General features: G+C 35.0%; 1 protein-coding gene and 1 long non-coding RNA gene across 2 annotated transcripts; one reads left to right on the top strand and one right to left on the bottom strand.

Moving 5' to 3' along the window:
* Positions 1-1,589: 1,589 nt before the first annotated feature.
* Positions 1,590-12,262, bottom strand: Pkd (serine/threonine-protein kinase D3). The gene is made up of 13 exons (XM_076421317.1): positions 11,772-12,262; positions 11,115-11,403; positions 10,613-10,744; positions 10,325-10,530; positions 9,949-10,228; positions 8,548-8,705; positions 8,375-8,436; positions 8,140-8,269; positions 7,923-8,055; positions 7,665-7,847; positions 5,594-6,340; positions 5,411-5,496; positions 1,590-5,322 (listed from the first exon to the last, which is right to left on the bottom strand). Exons 2-13 carry the CDS (start codon positions 11,377-11,379, stop codon positions 5,209-5,211), a joined length of 2,496 nt encoding a protein of 831 aa, XP_076277432.1. The 5' UTR covers positions 11,380-11,403; positions 11,772-12,262; the 3' UTR covers positions 1,590-5,208.
* Positions 12,263-22,823: 10,561 nt separating this feature from the next.
* On the top strand, positions 22,824-26,056 carry LOC143207926 (uncharacterized). The gene is made up of 3 exons (XR_013008784.1): positions 22,824-24,545; positions 25,185-25,274; positions 25,350-26,056. It is a non-coding gene; the product is annotated as an uncharacterized LOC143207926 (long non-coding RNA).
* The last annotated feature ends 1,084 nt before the right edge of the window (positions 26,057-27,140 follow it).

The raw sequence follows: 27,140 nt of genomic DNA, 5'->3' as shown, positions 1-27,140 counted from the left end.
TTGGTGAAGACATAGGGACTGTGATAGGGGCAATGACACACAAGGAATAATAAATATTATAATTTTTTATTATTACTATGCTTTATTATTGGAAATTACAAAAATTTACAACCTTTACATGGACCTAAATCTACAGAGTGAGTCACCTAACGTTTGCACCTCAAATATCTTTGTTGTTTCGAAAGATACGTAAAATATGGTAAAGACAAAGTTGAATGGTACAATGGGGCTGACACGATGCTAAAAAATTTTTGTTTTTATGTCATTTTTTTAGAGATATCAAGGTCATCTTGACTTTTTTAAATGGAATGAGGTATTTTTTAATACATCAATCGATGCAGCTGGACATTCATTATAAAAGAGTACTAACTTATGTACAGTCAGCGACAATAATAAGTGGACACCCTTAAAAATCGCACAACTTTTTAGAAATTGGTCCAAAGGACTTGAATTCTTTTAAGATGTTAGACCGGCTAGTTCGCTAGAGAATAAGTAAACAAAAATTTATTACGATTGCAATTGGTAGTAATTATACAAAATATTAAAAAATGATGTTTTGACAACTTAAATTTTTTATCTGGGTCTGTAACGATAATTTAAAAAATGCATAATTACTACCAATTGCAATCGTAATAAATTTTTGTTTACTTATTCTCTAGCGAACTAGCCGGTCTAACATCTTAAAAGAATTCAAGTCCTTTGGACCAATTTCTAAAAAGTTGTGCGATTTTTAAGGGTGTCCACTTATTATTGTCGCTGACTGTACATAAGTTAGTACTCTTTTATAATGAATGTCCAGCTGCATCGATTGATGTATTAAAAAATACCTCATTCCATTTAGAAAAGTCAAGATGACCTTGATATCTCTAAAAAAATGACATAAAAACAAAAATTTTTTAGCATCGTGTCAGCCCCATTGTACCATTCAACTTTGTCTTTACCATATTTTACGTATCTTTCGAAACAACAAAGATATTTGAGGTGCAAACGTTAGGTGACTCACTCTGTAGATTTAGGTCCATGTAAAGGTTGTAAATTTTTGTAATTTCCAATAATAAAGCATAGTAATAATAAAAAATTATAATATTTATTATTCCTTGTGTGTCATTGCCCCTATCACAGTCCCTATGTCTTCACCAACTCCCCCTGCGGCGTATTAAAAAATAAAAAAATATCAATTTTCTTTTCCCTTATACGACGAGAATTTTTTTGCATAAAGACCCGTTAAGAGGGAAGAAGTAACATTCAATTTAGTTTCTATCTCTTGCAATCGATGCAGACAATTTTTATTTTGCATAAAGATCCGCAGTCTAGGAAAACTACTACAAATACTACAATAAATAAAATCTATCATTTAATTTTCCCGCCTCGAATGCGTACAAAATAAGTAAAAAGGAAGAGTTAGTGCGGCTATGTGCTGCCCTCTTACAACGGCCCGATCGTTAAACTGGGCACGATATCCCGGATTGTGGCAACGACATCATGTGCCAAGATTGTGTCCAGGGAACACTACGAGCCCTCACGCGCATTTGTGGCCTGGACACAATCAAGGATTTTGGCTGTCTGGGTTACAAAGCTCGCTCGTAGCATCACTCATCATTAATTTATTCACATAATTATAAGTACAATGATGATTTTTAACATTTTAGCATTCTTATGAAGATTTGTTAGTTTCACTTAAAATGTATATAATCTGTTACAATTCATGACTGCATTTCATTTAAGTACTTCAAAGTTTGTCATCTGTTAATTAATACATTTGCGAGTGACATAAACGCATAGCTCAAGTGGAATGTATCATTAATAATTATGAAATTATGAATAATGCGTGTGTAAGAACTTTATGAACATTCTCTGGATAATAAGGAGAATAAAAAAAATTAAAAAATATATGGGATACATATGCTATATACAAATAATTATCTCTAGTACAATTACACAGACAAATGATACATTCAACGCATCTTGTACAGCAAATACTATAGAAACATACCATGGGTAGATAATATTATCAAATCCTCCTACGAACAATTAAAATATAATATATATAGTATCTCGTGTAAATTATTGCATTCGTATCTAAACTTATTATACCAATAATAGTATTAACTGCTCAAATGTAGCTTTTTAATTTCATAATCGCAACCAATAAAACATCTGGCTATTGTCAAAACAACCATAACAATAAACATAGGACATCGAATAACACACACACACATATATATATATTATTACGACCTATTTAGGCATAGGCCGTGAATCGTGCACGCGAGCAAGAAACAATTTAAATAACTTCCAATCAAACAAGAAACTCAAGTTAAGTACGGGCTTGTGTGTATATGTATATAGGTGGTTGAGTAATTGGATGAATGATTGAAATGCCAATTATCGCTACTCAAGAGCACACACAACTCAGTCTTTGTAAGATAGATCATCCATTAAGTAGTGTGAAATTATATATACAATACATATACATGTGTTCACGTCAGAATTTTGAATTTGAGGTAATTTGTTCTTCTTCTGCAAATATGAATTCTTCACTTTCTTATTAATCATACACTCGATCTTATCGTTGTTCTTCTAGTTAAAAACATTGCATTAATAAAAAATATTAGCAACTATTATGTTAGTATCATAATTAATGCGCTATCATTACGGTTCCTCCAAGATGATTTAAGAAACTAGTTGCATACTATATGTACTTTTATTTATATATACTATATCTTAAATTGCCATAGTTGGCCATGTATCGTCAAATTACAATATGAATATATATGAACCTCGTTTAATTGGCATTTTACGAACAATGGAAGTAAATAGCAACAAAGGAATGCATACATTATAAAGAACAATATATGTATGTATATAGTAGCGGACAAAAGTTTAAGACCGCTCTAAAGAAGACGATAACTTTTTTAATATTGTACTATAAGATTTGAACCTTTTTGGGAAGTTAGAGCAATTAGTTTACTAAAGGATGTGAAAAGAAATTTTTTCAAAAATTGCAATTGATCGGAATTGTTGAAAAAACACTAAAAGTTGAATTTTTAACTTTTTATGTGGGCCTACATTGAAAATTTAAAAAATACGTTTTGTAGATCTGTGTCAATTAAACATTTTCTGAAAATTTTGTCAAAATTGGTCGACGTTGCAATGAGCTATAAACGTTTAAAGATGGAAAAAATTGCAGATTTTCACGATATCCGACCTACATCTAAGAATTCTTACATCTTTCAATGCCTGTCGTTCTTTCGTGCTTCGACCGATTTTGACGAAATTTTCAGAATATGTTCAATTGACACAGATCTACAAAACGTATTTTTTAAATGTTTAATGTAGGCCTACATAAAAAAAGTTAAAAATTCAACTTTTAGTATTTTTTCAACAATTCCGATCAATTGCAATTTTTGAAAAAATTTATTTTCACATCCTTTAGTAAACTAATTGCTCTAGCTTCCCAAAAAAGTTCAAATCGTATAGTACAAAATAATAAAAAAGTTATCGTCTTCTTTAGAGCGGTCCGCTACTGTACATAAATAAAAATCTGATATCGCATTGTGCTTTCTCAGTATGCCGTCAAACGGTTTTGATTTACTTCTAATAAAGATAGTAAACCAAATTCGATAATATTTGATAGTAAGATTAAACAATAAATATAATGCATTCGAAATATTCAACTTATATCTATTTTATGAGAATACCAATCACTGGATAATTTCAATAAACTCTTGATTACTACTTCCAAATACAAAATTTATCACATTAGCGATTATGTTATCGCAACACGATGTAGAACATCTTCCGAGCTATAAATACATGTGTATATTTGAGAAATTTTCAATTATGTATGCGAAATCTACTTACGTTATTATCAATCTTTTTTCCCCTCGTAATCGATACAGGCAAATGTTTTGTAATTCGAAGCATTAAGGAACAATTAATATATTCGTATTACGATCTTATGCGTAGTAACCATAGTGTACCGTGTAAAGATAGATATAAATATCGAAAGTTTATGATTTCGTACTGGTAGACTGTTTTCTTTGAATAAACCTGACAAGAGACAATAGACACACATCGAAGCCCCTAATTTTTGAAGTTTAGATATTTTTAAAGAGAAAACACGCGAAGTAGGAAATTTTGCTTTATGTAGAGTATAGAGAATCATTTTATATTCTTACCTAATCTATGAAAATCTAACAACTTTGTAGAAGCTATTCCTATATGGATAGAATCGAATCTCATCATAGATTCCGAAAATATGCCACCATGTTTAGAGCAGGCAGTCCGTCAATAATGCTTTATTACGAAAAATATCTTTGCTGTTCGCACATCAAGGAATGTCTTTGGAAAAAATTGCATAGCTTCGTTTGGATGATTCCTGACGTCTGCAATAGTAGAACTTTAACAAATATTCGAGTATTCTAAATCTTGCATTCTTTCTTTTAAAGAATGTTTTATGTGTTCTATTTCTTCGCATAGAATATAATATATTGTGTACTATTTAAATCTACTAACTTTAGTTTCAAGCAACATTTGTGCAGTTATAAACCATGCTAAACTTCGAATCCCATATCAAGCAGGAAAAAAATATGTTGATATATGTATGTATACATATATGTATGTATGTACATGCATATATCATTTGTGTTACGAGCCTAAGCACTTAGAAACTACTTGTAAAATATTATGCATGCAGGAGAGTATTAAAGCGATAAAAGAATACGAAATAATCGTTTATCTCGCAACGAGAAAAGTAAAGAATCGTTAGAACATGTCGTACAAACGTGCCGCTATTCAGTGGAAAACACCTGTTGCGATATAACCGTTAACTTATGATGAAATCTCATAATATTTTGTATAAACGTTGCTATTGCATTTCATTACAATATTTTGTTCAATATCCTATCTTACACATCCCAGTCTGATCGAAATATCATAGAGTCATAGAATAAGATTTTCATATTCCCTGCGCGAAAAAAGAATACCTTGAAAGATGGACTTGATCGATGACGTGTGGCGTGTTTACTAATCGGTATTCTAACATTTAGTATGAGAGATTAAATTGTTGTACTCCCTTGTACGAACTTATTCAAGTCAGGCACGAATAAAACGCCGTAATGTGGCTCGAGCGCTTCGAGCCCAGCCTTTGTGTAACGACAAATTATTTGGCAATGTTTCGATGTTTAACATAGGCGGACAGTTCTGTCATGTGCGTTGGTTACTGTGCGCCAGCCACCGAGCATCGTCGCTCTCGTGAGTCAAATAACGGTATCCCACCTTTGCTTCTAATTCTCGTAAGTCGCACCATGTTTGATAATCCTAGAAAGAACAGAACGTACCGGAATTACTGAATTATTGATTTTTGATCTTTGCGCTTCTTTAATGTTCTTTAATGTTGAACGCTTACTTGAAGCCATATATGCAGTAAACTTTTATCTACGGTGTACCGTTTCCTCTGTTTCACTTGCAATAAATTATTGATTAAATCGATTGCTGAAAGAGAGAACGAAAATATATGGAATTATTATAAATATATGGAAAGTATTATATTTGTCGTTGAGTAACCAGAGTAACATGGTTGTTGTTATACCATCGGATGAAATGTCTTGCCAAGGAACAGGGGGATACATGAAAGCGGCATTCTGAATTTGTTCGTTGATATCTTCTTCCTCATTGAAAGGGAATGTACCGCTTAAAGATACATAAATAATTACACCGACACTCCACATATCCAGAGATCGATTGTAGCCTTTGTTCCTTAATACTTCTGGTGCTAAATACGCGGGAGTGCCAACAACGCTTCTTCTGAAGCTCTTCTCACCTATGATTCTCGCGAAACCGAAATCGCACAGTTTTACTTGAGTAAATTCACTGTCGCTGCTCAACAACACGTTTTCTGGCTTCAAGTCGCAGTGAACTATATTTTTGCTGTGCAAATGCTTCAATGCTACCAATATCTGTGTAATTAGAAATTTCGTGATTCTTTCACTGAGACGGCCGCGTTCCGAGCTCAGGATCATTTCTAACATATCTCCCTTCAGCTTCTCCATCACTACAAATATTCGTTCGGAAGTTTCGAACATTCGTTCTAGATTTACTACGCCGCTGTGGGAAAGATTTTGCAGGATAGCAACTTCATTTTTAAGTTGCGCCTCTTGCTTCGTGGGAAAACGTAGCTTGTCGATTACTTTTATGGCCACCGCTCGACCACTCTTACGATGAACACCTCCGTATACAGTACCAAATTGACCAGAACCTAATACTTCGTCTGGAAAGATCTCATATAACTGAGACATGTCTGTAACATTTTCTTCTGGTTCTGTAGTTTGTTCCTGGCCTAAAATAATGGTCGATTGATCATCGAATTTATTGCAAAAAGAAAAAAGAAATGTATACTATACACTATACAGTAATGTCCGACTGTAAGTCGTGCTGAAAGTTTATACAATATATGCCGCTACTCTGCCCATTCCACTGGGGGCATACCCCGCGAGGGGCCAACAAGTTCGAGCTGCCCCAGGCGGGTATATCGATATGAACGCGACTAATCCAATTACAAACCTTCTTTATTTTTCATTATTTTTTTATGGGACTTTCACCAACATATTCGTAGCATTTTTCTAATAAAACTGATACCAAATATGATGTATAATTCCGATGATATTTACTTGTGTAATGAACGACGAATGTTTCGGAGCAAGGAAGAACAGCGTATGAACTGTGGGAAATGAACTGTGCCGGCGCGGCGCACAGTGGGACCTTTCGTCCAAATCGGAGACCAACTCAAAGAACTTTCAATAGAAATGAGGTAGAGCGATGAAATTTTTTTTAAATCGAAGCTAAAACTTTGCAAAATATGGGGAAAATAGGGAGATTACAGTAAAACGTTTTTTAACCTTCAGAAAATTCGGTAAACATGTAGAATTTCAAGAAATCGATTTTGCAATATCCTGAGGTCGTAGACAAATTTTGAGACCAGATTTGAAATCAGCATGAAAAAATCTACAGGAAATGAGGTGTAGTATGTTAAAAAAAAATTTTCCGCACGTAGTATTGAAAAAACTGCAATTGTCTTGAAATTGTGAAAGTTTAACGAATTTTCTCAAGGTTATAGAACGTTCGTACCATAATCTCCCTATTTTTCCCATATTCTGCCAAGTTTCAGGTTTAATTTTTAAAAAATTTCATCGCTCTACCTCATTTCTATTGAAAATTCTTTGATTTTGTCTCCGATTTGGACGAAAGGTCCCACTGTGCGGCGCCCCGCGGCATTTGGCGTCTCTTTCTTTCCCATACGCTGTCCTTCTTTGCGTCGAAACTTTTCATCGTTCATTACACAAGTAAATATAATTGGAATTACATCATATTTGGTATCATTTTCGTTAGGAAAATGCCACGAATATGTTGGTCAAAATCCCATAAAAAAAATAATGAAAAACAAAGAAGTTTTGTTATTGTTATTTTTGTTATGTTTACACTTTCCTCGGCCGAGAAAACCGAGGCCTCTCGAGCTAGCTTCACTGTCCTTTTCTACGTACGGCGCGGTCTTTGAAGCCACAAAAAAATAGTGTCCTCTGCATATATCTTGGTCACAACATAGAACCGAGAAATTACTTACAGTCTGACATTACTGTACTAATTGTAAGAAACAAGATACACACTGCTCGATACAGTCGTTACAGGCATAAGCGCTTGTCTAATACTAGTTTCCCATGATCGAGCTATATGTGCTCCAATACCACTTTCTGGAGGAGGAACTTGGCTACAATTGTCTCCGTATGAAGGATCTTCGCCGACATAATACTCAACATTGGCAGTTTTCAACTCGAAACAATGCATTGTGCCTGAGAAACAACACAATTAATATTAATTTCATAATTTTGATACAGTAGGAATTTGAATAATGTTTAAGTGGATACTTGAACGAGATGTCTTTGCAGCTTCGATCGATATTATCTCGACCAGTGGAATTTCTTTAAAATATTTCGAACTGTTTTCGCTTTGAAATAACGTTATAGCTTTTGTATCGAGACGCCAGTAATGTTTTTTCCTCTGAAAATATTTAAATACGTTTGCTAGAAACTGGTTCCAATAAAATCGTCCTTACACGTATATATGTATAGAAAAATTGTGTACCATTGAATCACGATTTGTAAAATGTACCATCCATCCTTCTTTCAAAACTTTCGAACCGCGCCGTTTCGTGTGTTTTACACTTTGCACTATACGCATTAAAGGTATGTTATTGCTTGGTGTGGAACTGCAACTGTTCAAGTACACAATTATTGTATGGAACAAAAAGTTAGAGTTGCAATACATTGTTATTCATAATTTGGATTATAGACTATCGTCTAACTCGAATCTAACTTACCTCGATGGTCTCGACTTTTGACACTCGTCGTAATTAGTATCATCATTGCTTGGAACTTGTTCCTGTAATAATTAAATGGATATTTGTTAAATGGATACATCGTTCGCTTCGACGATAATTAAACTTATATATTACTTTATAGTATAAAAAATATCAATATAAAGAGATTTTACAGTGTAATTTTCGGATGACTTCGTTTCATCTCCTGCAAACGAAGAATGTTGAGGAGGCGATGGAGACTCGGCGTCACTGTCACCGTCACCTTCTTCGTTCCTTCCATCACATTTACCCTCTGGTTCGCTACCAACTCCACTATCTGGATACTCGTTACCTGTATAACAATTCAACTCCCCATTAAAACAATATTCTATTCTGTCAACTATTTAGGTCTGCCGAAAGTTCTCTCTTTCTAAATAGCATTTTTTCTTCGCTTCAGAATGTTAAAAACTATTTTGTTCGGTAAGAATAACGACTAACAGTAATTAATAAATAGTTCTCAAACACATGCAACGTTTGGGATGTACATAGAAATAGAATTGGAAATATTGATTGAACGTGTATCAAACCGATTAACAAGAATTTCGAAAAATAGTTTCTGTCAAGTATACGCACGAAAATAATAATCTAAGGGAAAACACATACCATTGATCTAGGAAACTGTACCGATTACAAGAAAATCATTCTTGCATCAGAGATGCATAAAAAAAGTCTGAATTTGGTGGGGCAGAGGAGACTTACTTTTTTTGTAAGATTAAGCAAGTAGACTCACGATTCCAAGATTGCAAGGATTTCTCGATAATGCATGCGATGGGGTTTTCGCTAGAGATAAAAGATCAATTTAGGTCGCGATCGCCCTCAAAAGTCCTATTTTTACGTTTAAGAGGCCTAATTTGCATTATTTGGAGGCATACATGCAGTTGTGCATGTAGCTATTTTCATAAAGCTGCGACAGCTACATGCTGCCGAATAATGCAAATTACTCCTCGTAAACGTAAAAATAGTACTGTTGAGGACGATTGCAGCTTAGATTGATATTTTATCTAGCGCTTTTGACTACTGAAAAACCTCATCTTTGCATCATCGAGAAATGAGAAGGCGCATCCCGCCCGCATTCTTGCAATCCCGGAAATGCGAAGAAATTAAAAGATATTGTAATTTCTATTGAACAGGAAGTGTGAAATTTTGCATTGTGGTAACATCAGGATACATGTGTTTTTACGTAGAGACGTATGAAAGAACGAGGATCCGAAATGGGAGTAGGGCTACGATAGGAATACTTTCCATATTCTTCAGACTGCACCTTCGAACTATCACCAATTCAGATTTATCTGGATCTCCGAAGTTTTCATCGAACTCATATTACTCGGATAAAATACGATCCCAGAAAATTCAAATGAAAAATCTTCCCGATACGTGGGAAGATACGCAGGTCGAAAATGATATTTTGACGAACACGAGTTCGACTTTTTATGGCAGTGTTATTTTGTTTAAATCAGGCTTTAATGCATTAAATCGAGGACAAACAGAACTTTCCGGTAAACCTAACAGGTAACAACGAAGCGAGCAAGTACAACCTGTATTGTCTCGTGTATTTTCTCCGGTACAGTCTTTAGGTATTTTTTCAATGCACTTTTTGTGTGCATTGTACTGACAATCTTTACATTGGAGGCCTTGCTTAAATAAACCTCTTAGCAATTTTTTACAGTGTCCGCATACAGTTGGCCTAGTGTACGTATGCACCACAAATGTATGCGGAATTTTTATACGTGTTGCAAGTTCTCGTTCGACCCATACTGGTCTTCCTCCCAGCGAAGGAGAGCGGGATTGTTTTGGAGCCATTATACTTGGTATTGTCTGAACATAGGAGATAATTACAACACACAAAATGTAATATCACGATAATACAAAAAACTAAGCAGGTCGTATGTTAGGCGTTACAAGAAATCCTACCAAAGTACTATTATTTTGGCTCACATTCAGCATATTATTTGTACTATGATTATCGTCACTAATGCTGGTCAAACTACTGGTGGATCCTTGACTCGGAGATCTCGGTACGTTCAGCATCACCGAACTACGTCGTCTCTGATTGGCATCTTGTGAGCAATTATTAGGTATCTTAACAACGCATCTTTTATGATAATTCATCCCACAACCTGCACAATAAAAAGTTCAAAGCTTAGTACGTATATTACGATTGTTACGTTGTCGTATAATACATGGTGCTAATATAATTACCTTCGCATTTTAGACCTTGTCGGACAAGACCGAATAACATTTCTCCGCAAAAATCGCAAAACGTTGGAACCTTGTATGAGTGAACAGTTAACGCATGAGAACGAATGGGAACTTCTTCGTTTGGCACTTGCGCTAAACCAACAGAAAAAGAATTAGTTGTTTGGTAATTAGTAGACAGCAGATCTTTACGCATTTATGAAGAAGTTGGTTGGGTAAAATCTAAAACAGTAAAAGATTTCAAAATACGAGAATGTTGTATGTAATATTTCTTCTAATGTAACAAAGTTGTTAAGGCATGAAATCAATTTTTATATTATTCCTGCTTCCCGCAAACAATGCAAAACATTTTCATTTTGCATAAAGATCCGCAGACTATTTCTATTTTAGAGGAATTATATGTTTCCGTTATACGTTGGAACGACTGTAACGAATGCTTTGAAGAAACAATTTTTTACAGTACTTTAAAGAAAAATATCTGTTTGTTCGAAGAGGCGATACTTACCAGTCAAAACAATCTCTACCAGTGTTTCGTCGACAACTTCCGTTGTATTTGTAATGAGTTGTAGTATATTGGTAGAATTGTAATCATGCTTGAATAAAAGCAACCGTTCGAATAAGTGATTTAAACCGTGCTCTGGACATTTGGCATTTATAAAATCGCAGGCAAATTCCTTGAGTGCCCTAAGGGTTAACGTGCTGCTGTCAACGGTGACAGTATCACGAGTCAAACCGAATTGGAATAAAAATGTTACTTCTGGTCCCTCCATGTCATCCGTTTTATTATCTGTGATCTGCAAGCGCATTGCTAAGTTAGCTTTCTTCGAAAGTAACAGCGTATAGAAAAAATACTTGTAATGTTGAACACGGTGCAAATGTTATTTCCGCTCGAAATAATTCGTTGCATGTATCCATTGTGATTGTGCAAGACACACGCTTTACAAAATCAATTACATGAAAGTATTTAAGAAAATATGAAAAAATAAGCAGGACCGATATTATTAAACAATTCGTAAATGTTTTGAAGAGTTTTAAATTGCGACGGAACTATATAAATTTCCTACTGAAGGAATGAGGTAGAAAAAAAACGGTAATCTAATAGCTATGCGCATAGTAGCAATTGTAACGCGTACTTCGTTTAAACGATAATTGGATTACGTACATTCGAATAAATTGGCAGAAGGTGCTGTTTATCTACGTAGTCGGTCTTTTATCAATCAAGTTAACACCGATGAAACATCGTTAGTGTAACAACAGATCCCACAAGTGTCACCTAGGGGCGTCAAATCCATGCCTGACATACATTCGTCGATGACATTTTACAGTTATCTCCAGGTGACCGACCCACCTTTGCTGTATGTACACTGTACACTTCTATCTGTATCTGTTATACGTTATACGTTATACAGCTACAGGCTGCGGCTACGGCACTGTACAGCACTCCACGGCACTCTCGCTGACTCTCGCGATATTAACTCAGCAACTATATATGTATCTATATGTATTTGTCTCCCTCCCTATATAAATAGGCGCTGTTCGACCAACACCAGGACCAGCAACAATGTGATTTTCGTTTCGTGCATGCCCGGCACATTCAACATTCAACGAGCGACGAGCGACAAGTGGTCAAAGTTAACAGCATCAAGAGTCAAGAGTGATCAAGAGCACGTATTGTTTGCGCGCCGCCGTCCGGAATACGTACCAAACAGCCTACACAATTTATCTTTTCAAAATTCGCTATACCGTCGCTAGCAATTAAATAAATCGCTCTAATTTTGAAATACAGTAAAAGGAGCATATAACTGTGTTCATACACTTTGAATCAGAATAACTTTTATATAAATGGACCAAACGACTTCAATTTCTCTATAAGGCTAGAAGAATTAGTTTAGTAAATGACGTCTAATAAGTTGAAAAAATGCATTTGGCCGGCATTGTGATGAACAATATAGTAAAAATTGATTTTTACAACTTCTTTAGCTGGGCCAATAACGAAAATTTAAAAGATGTATTTTGTAAACTGCATGCAGAGAGTATATGAGAGTGCTCACGCCCGGATTTTGGCCGTGCCGCTTTTGTCTCCACATCATGTTTAGCCTGGAACAGCTCCTACATCATCTTTAGCATGGAACAGAACCTACATCATCTTTAGCAAGAAACAGAACCCACTTTACTGTTAGCACATCTGACGACATCTGTGTCGCTCGAATATTTCTCTTACGCCCTCTATGATATATTCTGGCTCCATCCAGAGAAACAGAAGGCCAACGACAGCATTTTGTCGGTAAAGAAGACCACTGAGGAGATTCTCGTCGCGATGTATCGGTGAGAATGCGAATTATCACGAAACCATATCGATTATTATTAAATGTTACATTCTCCGCCATATTTCAGACGATGTTTTGGCACTATTTTGGCACTATTTAGAACTTTTAGCGATGTGGTATATCAGATCACTGTAACTTTCACGTTATCCCCGCGCCCACTTACTGCACCGACGAGATACTATTAAAGACTGCCAGCCCCTGTGTTATTCCGCGGGACCGGTAAGTGGGCGCGAGTGGGCGCGGGGATAACGGGAAAGTTACAGTGATCTGATATACCACAGCGGTAAAAGTTCCACAATCGACGAGATATTCGTCAAGTTGAAGAAGAATGATATAGTAGAATGCTGACATTACTTATTCTGTAATTGCCTTATAATACTATATATAATTCTCTTATTGCATTCTTATTTTCCTTATTATCACCATTGTAATAATTGTTTACAATATAATCGATAGTTTATAGATGTAGGAAAAATGGAAGTAATTACTACGTAATATTCTACAAATGTATATTGCAATTTAAATAGTAATTTGAACATTATTGCGTTATATATACAATAATGATTCTTAAAAAATATTTTGTTATGTTGTGTAATGACAAAATTCAATCGTTCTTATTAAGATCCTTAGTAGGAAACAGAAAATTAATTTTTTTACTTATTTATCCCATACTTGTAATGCTCGACAGCATTATTGACTGCAATTATTAAAGTAGAGGTAGTAACAAGATAAAAGTATTAACTAATTAAACTAATTTTCGACGGCTCCTATCCATACAATGTTATTTAGAGGCAGTATTTCGTACGAAGATATCTAAAAAAATAATTCTATTTGACTCTATACGAATATTTCTTGCACCATATATGACGCTATTTAAAAAGTCCGTGTAACATTATTTTATTTCATTCTGAACTGAACCACTTCCTGAAACATGATTCATTTATGAGTACATTGTGCGACGAGACGAAGAGCTAGCAGACGAAGTCGAAGTCGAAATCTTAAAAGAATAAGGACTCTCCGCGTCTCTTTTTTTCCCGACGCTGTCCTTCTTTGTGTCCGAAACTTGCGTCGCTCATTGCATAAGCAAATATCATCGGAATTATATAATTTTGGTATCATTTTCATAAAAAGAAACAAAATTCACCAAATATGTTAAGGAAAATCCTATAAAAAAATAATGATAAATAATTAAGCTTTGTTGTTTGATTAGTAGTCTCACACCGATATACCCGACCCGACCCGTATCATGTTACAATATTTCACTCCACTCCACGGCGACCGAAGCCCCCGAGCTTCACTTCCCTTTTCTCCGTTCGTCATCATAGAATAGTGTTTCCTGAAAATTGAATGTCTCTGGCCAGACTCGAGTTTTCGACATTTATAGCAAGCTTGCTATAATCTTATCTTATATGTCAAAATTTAGTTTTCTATTTAAAATATTTTGTTGTTAAAACTCATTAATAGTTTTAAATAGTACTTGAATATATTTAAAATGATATTGGAATATTGGAATATTACAATTTGGAATGAAGGGCCTAGCCGGACGAGATAGTCCTTCGAATTATTTAAACAGCCGTTGTGCCATTCAATTTTCGGTCCATTTTCCCCATTTACTTGCATTAATTTAATCATATAATTGCATTTAATTGAAATTGATATTTGAGATTTTTTCCCGATTTTTTGGTTCAAAATGTTAATTACACAAAGTGAAAAACACGCAAAAATTCGACAAATGCAGGTTTTTTAGAGAAATTGAAAAATAGCATTGATCATATTTTTAGACTATCAACATATGTACCAGAACTTTTTTTACGACAGCTCGTAAACGACAAACAGGGACTGAGGTACGAGGCAGCCGACACAGTTCAAAAGGCTGCGTACCGATTACATCAATGCACATAGGAAAGTTTTTTATTTTTCAATCTTTTTTTACGGAATTACCAACGTATTTGTGAGATTCTTCTAATTAAAATGAGCCTAAATACGGCACAATTTGAGCCATATTTACTTATTTAAAGTGTGATCATAATTACCTAATATAGGTTATTATAATATAGGTCATTTAATATAATATATTTATAATTATAAATAATTTAGGGATGTGCGGGCCGCTCGATGTTCGGGTTCGGGTCGGGTCGGATCGCAAAAAGTCCGGCGGCCCGTCGATTCGACTTCGAATTCGTCGGGTGGGTACGAAAAGAATCAAACAAGTTCGGGCGGACGAGTTATTGCGTTATCCGAGATTCAAATACTCTGCGTTCTTATGACATAGATAATGGTAATAATGGTTTTCTTTCTTTACTTATAACGTGATTTTTAATATACTTGGTTTTTTTATAACTACATTAGGTATATTCGCCAAATACGTGCTCTTTATTTGTATTAAAGCTTGAATAATGCACGTTTCATGTGAAAAACTTAAAAGATAATATTTATAGCTTTTTAACGAATTTTCTCCGAATGAACTTAGATATGTATCGATAATATCATTAAAATGTCTTTACGGAAGTTATGCAATACACCTAGAAGATTACAATATGGTAAAGTATGGCAATAATTAAAAACGAAATATAAATATAAACATTATACGTATTATATTTCGTGTTTATATTTTATTCTGTATTATCTATAGGCTCTATATAATTAACTTCCCGATTTTATAGGGAAGTTATTGTAATGACCCCGAAAATGGAAAATCGATTTTTTAGCAGATCTTCACGTTTCATGGTCATTGCAGTCATTTTAGACTATTTTCAGCAAAATGTTCGTATGTGTGTGTGTGTGTGTGTGTGTGTGTGTGTGTGCGTGCGCGCGCACGTATGGCCGTTTCTATGTAATCAAATTTTTCGTTAACGTTTTCAGAAATAGTAACAACGCGATCAGGATGATGAATGATGCAATCGATATGCCCCGCTGTAACTTAGAGCTGATTAGATTTTGGTCCATTTTGGTCAAGTAGTTTTTTAGTTTTTTTAGTTTTTTCGAAAGAAGTTCATTCAACAATGCAATTTATACGAGAGAACGGAAAGTTTCCACCGAAGAAACAAACGTAATTACACAAAAAATTTTTTTTCGATTTCTTCAAAATTTAAAAAAAAAAATTTTTTTTTAATTTTTTTTTTTGTACCTTACGATGATGTTTCCGCTTACAATAATCGAAAATTATCCCAATGCAAGAGTGAGTTAATCATCTCTACTCGCGAGAATACATTTTCAAAGAATATCGATGAAAGTACAAAAAAAAATTTATATTACAATCTTTAAAAAAACAATCAGTTCAAAACGAATTATTAACTGAGATTAAATTGAAAATTAATATAAACTATATGATAATTATTAATAACATTGATGTTGAAAACGGATTGATTAATGGAGCACACATGCGGAATATTAAAATTTATTACTTTTCAAGAAAATACTAAAATTCCGTCTATATTGTGGTTAGATTTTCAATTGGCCAGAGTAGGAGTGAAAGTAAGAACTCGTTATCGTGATTATATGAAAAATGCACAAATATTGATCAAAATTTTACACCAATAATAAAAATATCGAATCAAGTAAATATGTCGAGTGAGGAAAAATATCAAATCACACGTAGTCAATTTCCAGTGGTTCCTGCTGAAGCGATTACGATTCATAAAAGTCAGGGACAAACATACGAGAAAGTATGTTTGGATTTTAAAAAATCAGAAAGGCGAACTTTACAAATATTGTATGTAGCACTGAGCAGAGTTTCAAAATTGAGCGCAGTTTATATATTTTGGGACAATTTAAATTAACAGTATCGAAGAAAACCAAGATCACTACTGCAAACCCGGATAATGAGGAGTTGTATCGTTTGCGAAAAACTAATTAAGACAATTTATTTTGCAACATTAGTATGCTATAACAAGGAACCAAGCGAGCAACGAGCATACGATGTTGGTTTAATGTGACGCCATATAGCAAACATTTTGATAAGTAGAAAACTATTGAATTTCCCTGAAAACGTATAATCTTCTTAAAACGTACACTTAATAATGATAATAATATACTGCAACTAACGAATCGGGAAGTTCTTTGTGTGGCTCGTGGAGAGTCACACACCAAATAAAAAAAAAACATTAATAGCTATAGGTACTACTAGCCATGCGTACCACTAACCCTTTCGCAAGAGCAGTCCTATCCGCGAGCGAGCAAAGCGAGCGAGCAAAAACAACCCTACTCGCGAGCGATCGAAGCGAGCGAGCAACAATAACCCTCTAGTTTTTTATTTTATATGATTTTATTTTAAGTTAATTTCTATTTTATTTTATATTGTATACTATATATTATCTTTTAAGAATTTGTGTAAGATTAATGATAGTTAAGTAGGTTACTTAACAGTTAATAAAAACATCACCCACTGAAAAGTTATCATAACTTATTACATACCACGTTGTAAATATTTTCTTATAATTTTTTCACGTGAAACGTGCATTATTTCAAATTTTAATACAAATAACGATCATGCACATATCTGCCGAATATACCTAATGTACTTATATAAAAATCACATTATGGACAAGTTATGAAAGAAATACGTACCATTATTATTATTATCTATTTCATAAGAACGCACAGTTGATTCTCGGGTATCGCGATAACTCGTTCGCGCGATCTTGTTCTATTGTTTTAGAAGCCGCCCGACAAAGGTGAGTCATGAGTACACTGCGGATCTTTATGCAAAATAAAAAATGTTTGCATTGATTGCACGGCACATGAGCCAAATATAAATTGTATTCTTCTTTTAATTATCCTATTAAGCTGAAACTAATACATTGATGTCCTTAAATATTTTTAACATGTCCACTGCTTTAAATTGAACGTGTATATTTTTGTCATACATGCATAAAATCCGCAGTCTAGTCATAAGCTTCCCGATGTGTCTGATGTATCGCGTACCCGACTCGAGTCCGATAGGCGAAAAACCAAAACAAGGTAATAAAAGTAGTGGTTTTTCCCCCTCCCCAAGTTAGCACAGGGTCCTCGAGGTCGAAAACTGAGATTCGACTCCCCAGAGTACCCCTAAATGACGTGTCAAAATTTCATTAAGTTCGGAATACTTTCCAGGTAGACGCCTTTTTTCGACCTGCCGACTGGACTATATGAAAAAACTTGACGACACTGAGGAAAATGAAAAATTGAATAACTCCAAGAAAAATGGAAAACTTAATGACTCCGAGAAAAATAAAGAACTTACTGACTCTGAGGAAAATGAAAAGTTTAATAACTCTCAGTTAATAAGCTGTCTTCAATGCCTCTTAAAAATGCAATTAATCGCATGTAGGGATTGATCAGGTGTTTCTCTCTCTATATTAAAAAATATTTAAAAATCCTTTGACAAATCTGTTTTGTGGCGTCAGGATACTGCTGTCGATATTCCAACACAGTTTGTATAGTATATATTATTTCTCCACTTTGTTTCTATATAAAATTTTAATATGATCCTCCATTAGTTTAACGCCCCGTTCAGCGGTATCATTGACCACCTTCAGTCTATGTTTCAGTCAGTCTACTTATTATTCATAATAACTTCTTTTTCCGATATTTTAACTGTTTTTCTTTTGTAGATTGGAGCGTATTAATGAATTTAGTTAAGGTAGTAGAGAGACTTCCAGGATTGCAAGATATTCATTTACTCATTTCTCGATAATACAAACACGGGGTTTTTCACTAGTCAAAAACGCTAGATAAAACATCGATCTAGGGCGCTATCTGCCTCAAAAGTCCTATTTTTTCGATTACGAGGCGTAATTTTCATTATTCGGCAGCATGTAGCTATGAAAATAGCTATATGCGCAGTTGTATGCTTCCGAATAATGCAAATTACGCCCCTTAATATCTCTGTCAGTTATGTATATATAAAAAAACTCTTCAAACAAAAGTTGTAGTATATAAGGAGGTGGATATAGTATCAGAGAAAAAATTTTTTTTCAAAGTAATTATTTCAAGTTTTCAAAGTCACGGATGTTTTTTCTATCAACAACTGTTTATGCTACATACGGATTCTTAAAGAGAAAAAAGACAAATTCAACGATATATCATAACGTCTATTTATGTAAAGATTTAAAAAATTCAAAATTTTCAAATTTGCTGCGCCTCATTTTCCCATGATCCAATCGGCCCCAAAATTTTTCCAGATCATTTTCTCAACATTTGTTACAATTCTGGTTTACGGGACAAAAAAATTTCATGGTCGAAAAATAAGGTCCACCCTAATGTCCATATACGTAAATTACGAGAAGCAGTAAAGGGTGCTTAACGTCGAAGAAGAAAATCCTGGTAATTAAAACTTAATATGTACTACATTCTACCTTATTAGAATAATTGTAGTTTAATTATGATACATTTTATATCAACATTTTTTATTTACACTTAGAAACGCACTGTCTCGGAAGGAAATGGACATTCGAGAGAAGCAATAAAATTAGAGCATCATCGCGAAAAAAGATGAGTTTGCAATAACCTCAATATTTTATGAAATTCTATTATAATTATAGTTATGACTGTGTTTTTTTATTATAGGAAGACAGAAGATCAAATAAACTTGTGTATGCTAGTATAAAATCAATTTATATATATTATACAATTTATTTTATTATTTTTTTGACAACTAATAAATCTACAAATTGTTTCATAAACTAAAAAATACTTCCTGCATTTTCGTATTCTCCAATCAGTCCAAATAAATACCATCAACCTGTTCTCGATCATATACCAATTTTTATTAATGCAATTATGACAGTAACAAAACGTTTCTATTTAAAATGAATACATATTTTGAACATAGTTTTAACATTTTTAATTTTTTGGAAGGTTAAAAAATGTAATTAAAAAAGTAATGAAAAATAAAAATTAAAAAAAAATCCTCGCTGCACGGGGACCCGAAGGCTAGCTCCAGATTGCGATTCATACGCTCGACGGCTCGACAGTCGAATTTCAGTTTCGTTTCCGTAAGCCGTAAAGCATGGCAACATGGCAAGTTCTAAAAATAGATTGTGGCTCGCACAAGCAGCGCACACGGATATAGTAAAGGTACGCTGGTGAGTGTAGCGCGCGGGTGCGTTGCTAACACGATACCAATACAGTGTCTTCTGCACCGACGAAATGCCGTCGTTGGCCTCCTGTTTCTCACTCCAGTCAGAATATATCCTAGAGGGCGTAAGAGAACACCGAAAAATTCGAGTCCCGCCAACTCCCGTAAGGCTGGCAGTCTTTAACAGTATCTCGTCGGTGCTTACTGGTCCCGCGGAATAACACAGGGGCTGGCAGTCTTTAATAGTATCTCGTCGGTGCAGGAGGCCACCAGCGGCCACCACAGAAGACACTGTATCGTGTTAGCAACGCGCCCGCGCGCTACACTACCAGCGTACCTTTACCACCGACGAGATACTATCAGAGAGTATATGAGAGTGCTCACGCCCGGGTTTTGGCCGTGCCGCTTTTGTCTCCACATCATGTTTAGCCTGGAACAGCTCCTACATCATCTTTAGCATGGAACATAACCTACATCATCTTTAGCAAGAAACAGAACCCACTTTACTGTTAGCACATCTGACGACATCTGTGTCGCTCGAATATTTCTCTTACGCCCTCTAGGATATATTCTGACTGGAGTGAGAAACAGGAGGCCACCAGAGGCCACCACAGAAGACACTGTATCGTGTTAGCAACGCGCCCGCGCGCTACACTCACCAGCGTACCTTTACTATATCCGTGTGCGCTGCTTGTGCGCTTATGCCAGCCACAATCTATTTTTAGCACTTGCCATGTTGCCATGTTGTATTGCTTTACGGCGGAAGCGAAACTGAAATTCGGCTGTCGAGCTGTCGAGCGTATGAATCGCAATCTGGAGCTAGCATTCGAGTCCCCGTGCAGCGGGGATTTTTTTTTAATTTTTATTTTTCATTACTTTTTTAATTACATTCTTTAACCTTCCAAAAAATTAAAAATGTAAAAACTATGTTCAAAATATGTATTCATTTTAAATAGAAACGTTTTGTTACTGTCTGTTTTGTTATAGAGGGTTTCGGTCGCCGTGGAGTGGAGAGAAACATTGTAACATGATACGGGTCGGGTCGGGTATATCGGTGTAAAATAACAGAATATTTTTTAAGAATTATTATTTTATATTAAAACGTTTGTAGCTCATTGCAACGTCGACCGATTTTGACGAAATTTTCAGAATATGTTTAATTGACACAGATTTACAAAACGTATTTTTTAAATTTTCAATGTCGGCCCATATAAAGATGTTGTAAAATGCAATTTTTAGTAAGTAAGTAAATACGTATTTATTTATTTATTTCAGCCTCGTGGCCCAGAAATTGGACTTGTATTATAATTCTCGAAGCCATTCATCCCTCTATTTATCCATTCATCCGTTCCTCCACCCATCCATCCATATCCCATGCCACATCAAATACCTTATTGTCTATGTTGATCTATCCCAATGTCTCCCCGCTAATCCTGCCTCTCTCTTGATTATCCCTTGTGATTAATTCTTTCCTTTTTTTCTCTATACTCCTAACCCATTCTACAATTTCTCCTGTACTATCTTTTCTATACCTATGTTAATTCTTTCTACCCCTTCACAGTCTTCTGCCAGGTGTTTTAGTTTCCCCAAGTGTCTCTCATTTTTTCTACAATTCCGATCAGTTGCTATTTTTGAAAAAATTATTTTCACATCCTGTACTAAACTAATTGTTCTAGCTTCCCAAAAAGTTCAAATCGTATAGTACAATATTAAAAAAGTTATCATTTTTAGAGCGTCCGAAAATTTTTGCGAGTCACAGTATGTACATATATCGCGCACAGAACACAATTCTTCTTTCTATTAAATCGCATTTCTTAGGTCAAACAATTGCGTTTTGTAATGTATAATAACATGTAATAATAAAGTAAAATGTAATAACGTTAAAAATTACTTAATATACACCCGCGGTAAAATCAATAAGTATAACTTTCCTCCTCACAGCAGAAACGTCGAGAAAAGTTTGACAATGATGTCCCACAATAAAAAAATCTGAAAAAATTGACGACACTGCCTGCTGTAGTACTTTATCAAGGAACCAAACAGTAAAAAGCATGTTTTCATATTTTCTAGAAATCTGCATTTTTCCGATTTTTGGGGGGTTTTTCATTGTTTACGACCACAGTTTGCAACCAAAAAATCTGAAAAAATTCTATAAAATGCGTCTTAGGATCCAAAATATGTAACATTTTTTTTAGAATTTTAGAACGTAATTGAGACCGGAAAATTGCGCTCGACTGTGCAACAGGCCTAACGGTTCTGGAGAACCGATTACACTGTCCAACACCAAATTTGTTTTCAATATACTGTTGGGTCCTTGTTATAGAGTTTTTTGCGCTGATTCCGAATCTGTCCTTAATTTTTCTCCTATACGCACAGTTTTTGAAAAACATGGCTTTGAAAAAAAACATATTTTTCAGTAGATGTTATAGGCGGGTTCTAATTCACTTTTCACTTCACGGGAGAGCGGTACCGCCACTTCACGGGAGAGCGGTACCGCCGAGCGGTATTGCACGAGCATATATTACGTCATATTTTTAATGGAATTATTGCATCATGTTTTTGGGGGAGGGGGAGGGGGGGGGAAATACAGCCCATATCTTGAAAGATGGGGGGGGGGGCAGTTTCCAGGTATTGCATTCGAGACCAGTTTCCAGGTATTACGAACGTGTCCGAACGTGTTTATGTTTTCACGTCTCTACATGCAAGACTGTTTATGTCAGTCATCGCCGCTATCGTAAAACACTCATTTGAACGGAGTTCAATGAACGTCTTGTTTAATTTCATAAATATATACAACGGTCCCCTCTGAAAGATTTATGTAAGAGGGCCAGTCAATAATTTTTCTCAACATCGATTTGTCGAGGACCAACGGTTTTTCTCACGTGCGGAGATTTCGATGAACGTATAATCTCAGAAGTTCAATGAACGTCTTGTTTAATTTCATAAATATATACAACGGTCCCCTCTGAAAGATTTATGTAAGGGGACCATACAGCCAGTCAATAATTTTTCTCAACATCGATTTGTCGAGGACCAACGGTTTTTCTCACGTGCGGAGATTTCGATGAACGTATAATCTCAGGAGTTCGTCTTGTTTAATTTCGTAAATATACAACGGTCCCCTCTGAAAGATCTTCTTATCGATGTAATGCAAGATGTAAGAGGACCGTGTCACTGTTTCTGTCTGCCATCGCCATACAGCCAGCTAATCGTAAACATTCATTAAAAGTAGCATTTCAAATAATTTCATACATCTTTTTATCGTAGTTGGTTGGGGATGGTAAGAATGAATGAACAGGACGCGATGGAACGCGAAGTCTTCGCAAACGTTCCATTAATGATTAACTGCTGGAGCTTCGAAATGAAATACGGAATCAAAACTGTATGAATACTGAAAAAGTGTAAACTGAGTTTCTCTTGAGATATATTTCTGTCAATTCTTCATCTCCGCTCTCTGTCTCTATCTCCCTGGTTATTACAATTTATGGATAGACCGTATGGTGATTATTAACTTCATCAATCGATTGAATCAGTCTTCGATTTTTCGATGATTTCTTCTTTTAATCATACACATTAATCAATCTTGACTAAAATTTTAATCGATTAATGCCCAACTCTGGGGTATTTGGCCGAAAATCTAGAAAGAAGTCAATTTCTAAATTTTTCCGTTTGTCATGGAATTTTTTCTATCCAACGTAGCTAAAGGTCGCTTGTAGTATACTTCATTGAAAGCCAAGAGATTTTACGCCACGCTTTCTGAAACAGCATCCGTTCATTGGCAATTTTCAAGGGTTTTGAGGAAAATTGTGTAAATTCTTGTATTACAGAAGTTTTTCAGTTAGGTGTACAGAGCACTTTCGCACAGATTTCATTTTGTTATGATTTAAATTAGTATAGTTATTAATATTTGTGAACATAATCAATCATGCTGTAAATTTTTTACGATTATAAAGTTTATCGACGATTTTGTTATCGAGCGGAGATTTCGACGAACGTCTAATCTCACGAGTTCGATGAACGTCTTGTTTAATTTCGTAAATATACAACGGTCCCCTCTGAAAGATCTTCTTATCGATGTAATGCAAGATGTAAGAGGACCGTGTCGCTGTTTCTGTCTGCCATCGCCATACAGTCAGCTATCGTAAACGCTCATTAAGAGTAGCATTTCAAATCATTTCTTCCATCTTTTTATTGTAGTTGGTGGGGATGGTAAGAATGAATGAACAGGACGCGATGGAACGCGAAGTCTTCGTGAACGTTCCATCGTTGCAAGCGTTTGTCATGTTGAGATTCAAAGATCAACCATTTTTCCATACGTGACGGTTTTCGCGTACTGCCCGTTGGACTTGTTGCGTGTGTGTGGAATATTATATGGAGATATTTTTTACATTAGTGGGTAGGGGTATCCATTATAAATTGCTCGTAACAGTCGTCGTATGAAGTTATACCATAAGAAAAAACGTCGACAATCAGGATCGCTATACGAAGTTACATCGCGTGTGTGTTTTTATCATCCGACCAGCCAACTTCGCGCATCCCCCTTTCTTCAACGGTAAGTACAATAAAAAAAAATTAATAAACGATGTAAAATCTAGTGGAAAAAATTGTGGAAAAAAAATGTATATGCAAAGAGTTAGCCATGTGATCGATGTTTGTCATGACGGCTCGTTCGAACTCTTCGAATTTCGCTTGGGGAAGAACGTTGTTTATCCGACGCTGACGAAAAGTCTGCATGGTATGTCAGTAATTTCATACACGGGATTCCATTTAAAGATTTCGGCTATGAAAAATATCAACAGCACGATATATTCGAAGTAATTCAAAATTTTGTGCGCGATTATGCGAATCCTGTCGTAGCGTACAAAGGTGGATGTTTCGAGAGAGAGACATCCTTCGAAAAATGAAAATAAACTCGATAAATTTGGAAGATTTCAACTGTCCGAAATACGATGTACTAGTTCGCGATCCCGTGTATGAAATTGCTGATGACGAACCGTGTCGACTTCACTGTTGGCAACCGACAAAAAACGTCACATACCATTGCAGTCTGCGCGAAGTGCGAACATTTCGAGCATGGGTTAACAATTATAAAAACACGTAAAGTATCAGTTATAAAGACGCGACTTTGAATTTTTTCCACGTCAAAACCACAAACACCTCTTTTTACGTTTTTTTTATTTTTTTCACACAGTGTTTCACAATGATTGCGAAATTGGAGATTGATTCTGGGCGAAGCGCGGTATGGATGTCTGAGGATTCGTCAAAGAATCGTCGCTCGAAGGTAAATAAATTTTCAAAGAAAAAATATCCCAAAGTATATAACATGATATATAACTGTCTATCTGTCTGTTCGCAGGAAACAAAAATAATGAAGACAAATGACAAGAAATTCGCTCCAATAATTATATTTTAATTATTTTTTAATACTTGTATATTTGTATAATTAAAGAGTAGATAAGAGTAACTTTTCACTAATGTAAAAAATATCTCGCTGTATAGGGAGGGGGCGATATTATTACTGTAATTGTTTTCTTTTTAATAAATACGAGTTAATTGTATGAGTAGGAGGACGAGGCGGAGGAGGAGGATTGGTTTTAAATAAAAAATAAGATCTTTCTTATAATTTTTTTATTTGATAAATTATGAAACAGCTAACGAATGAACAGTGCGAGGCACTTATCAACGCAGCGCATTGCAACATTTGTGAAAAACCATGTGAGGAAAAGGATATACGGGTGCGCGATCATTGTCATCTAACAGGACGATATAGAGGCCCCACGCATCAAGATTGCAATTTAAATTACAAAAATTCGTTTTGCATTCCCATAGTTTTCCACAATTTATCCGGGTACGATTCACATTTCATTATCGAGGAAATAGCTAATGCGTTTGAAGGTAGTGTCAACGTATTACCAATAACTAAAGAAAAGTATATTTCATTTACAAAAATGTTGAAGATCAGCAATCAGATTCGCGTAATTGTATTAAATTACGATTCATCGATTCGTACAAAAATGTTTGAACACAAGTCTCGACAAATTAGCATCTTTCCTCGACACAAACGAATTGACAATTTTACGCGTTCCGAATTTCAAAATCTTTCCATAGAAAATTTCATGTTGTTGACGCGAAAGGGTGTCTCTTTCCATACGAATATCTCGATTGCGTAGATAAATTAGACGATCTTTGTTTGCGAGTCATTTTACAGTTCGTTGACAGGCGAAACCGTATCCGAACGTGATTATTAGACTGCGGATCTTTATGAAAAATAAAAATTGTCTTCATAAATTGCACAACATAGGAGCCAAATAGAAATATAATTTTTTCTCTAATGATATTAATTAGCTGAAACGAGTACATTGATATTTTTAAATCCTGTTAACCTGTCCACTGCTTTAAATTGTACATACTCATTTTTGCCATAAATGTATAAAATCCGCAGTCTAGTGATTATGTGAATGCCGAGAATGTGTGGAAGCGTTTCAACACAAAAACTTTGGGTGAATACAGCGATCTGTATTTGAAAGCTGATGTTTTGTTACTGGCTGATGTTTTTGAAAATTTTCATAAAAACTTGCATTAAGAGCTACAGTTTAGATCCACCATATTATTACACTTTACCAGGTTTCACGTGGGATGCTATGCTAAAACATATAAAATTAGGTTTGAATTATTAACACAGTGGGCCGGATCGAGAAATTTAGTGACATTTCACGAAAGAGTCGACTCTCTCTCTCTCTCTCTCTCTCTCTCTCTCTTTCTCATATCGATTTCTAATAAATTTATATTGCCTCCTAAATGTCCATCAACATCGAAGCTGAAAAAATTAATGTTCGTTCACAAAAACTGTAGTTAATATAAATTCACAAAGATAGACATTTTGGGATGCAGTATTTTTCAGCCAAAAAATTGCTTCTTTTCATCGAGGTGTCCTGATTATCCTATTTAATATTTATTCTGGGTCTTTTGTGTAAATGAAAAACAGTCCTTTGCGGTAACAATTAACGCCATTAGTTGAGGATGGTTGCTCGCAATGTATTAAAAATTAATATTTAATGAAATGAATAAAATCTATATACTTACTTTCTTAGAATTTGCAAGGTGTATTTTTTCATTAGACCTTCCTCTACATATCCCCACAAAAAAA

This window comes from Lasioglossum baleicum, chromosome 4 (assembly GCF_051020765.1).
Source record: "Lasioglossum baleicum chromosome 4, iyLasBale1, whole genome shotgun sequence".
Classification (NCBI taxonomy): domain Eukaryota; kingdom Metazoa; phylum Arthropoda; class Insecta; order Hymenoptera; family Halictidae; genus Lasioglossum; species Lasioglossum baleicum.
Note: the sequence above shows the minus strand (reverse complement) of the source record. Positions and strands in the feature narration are given on the sequence as shown.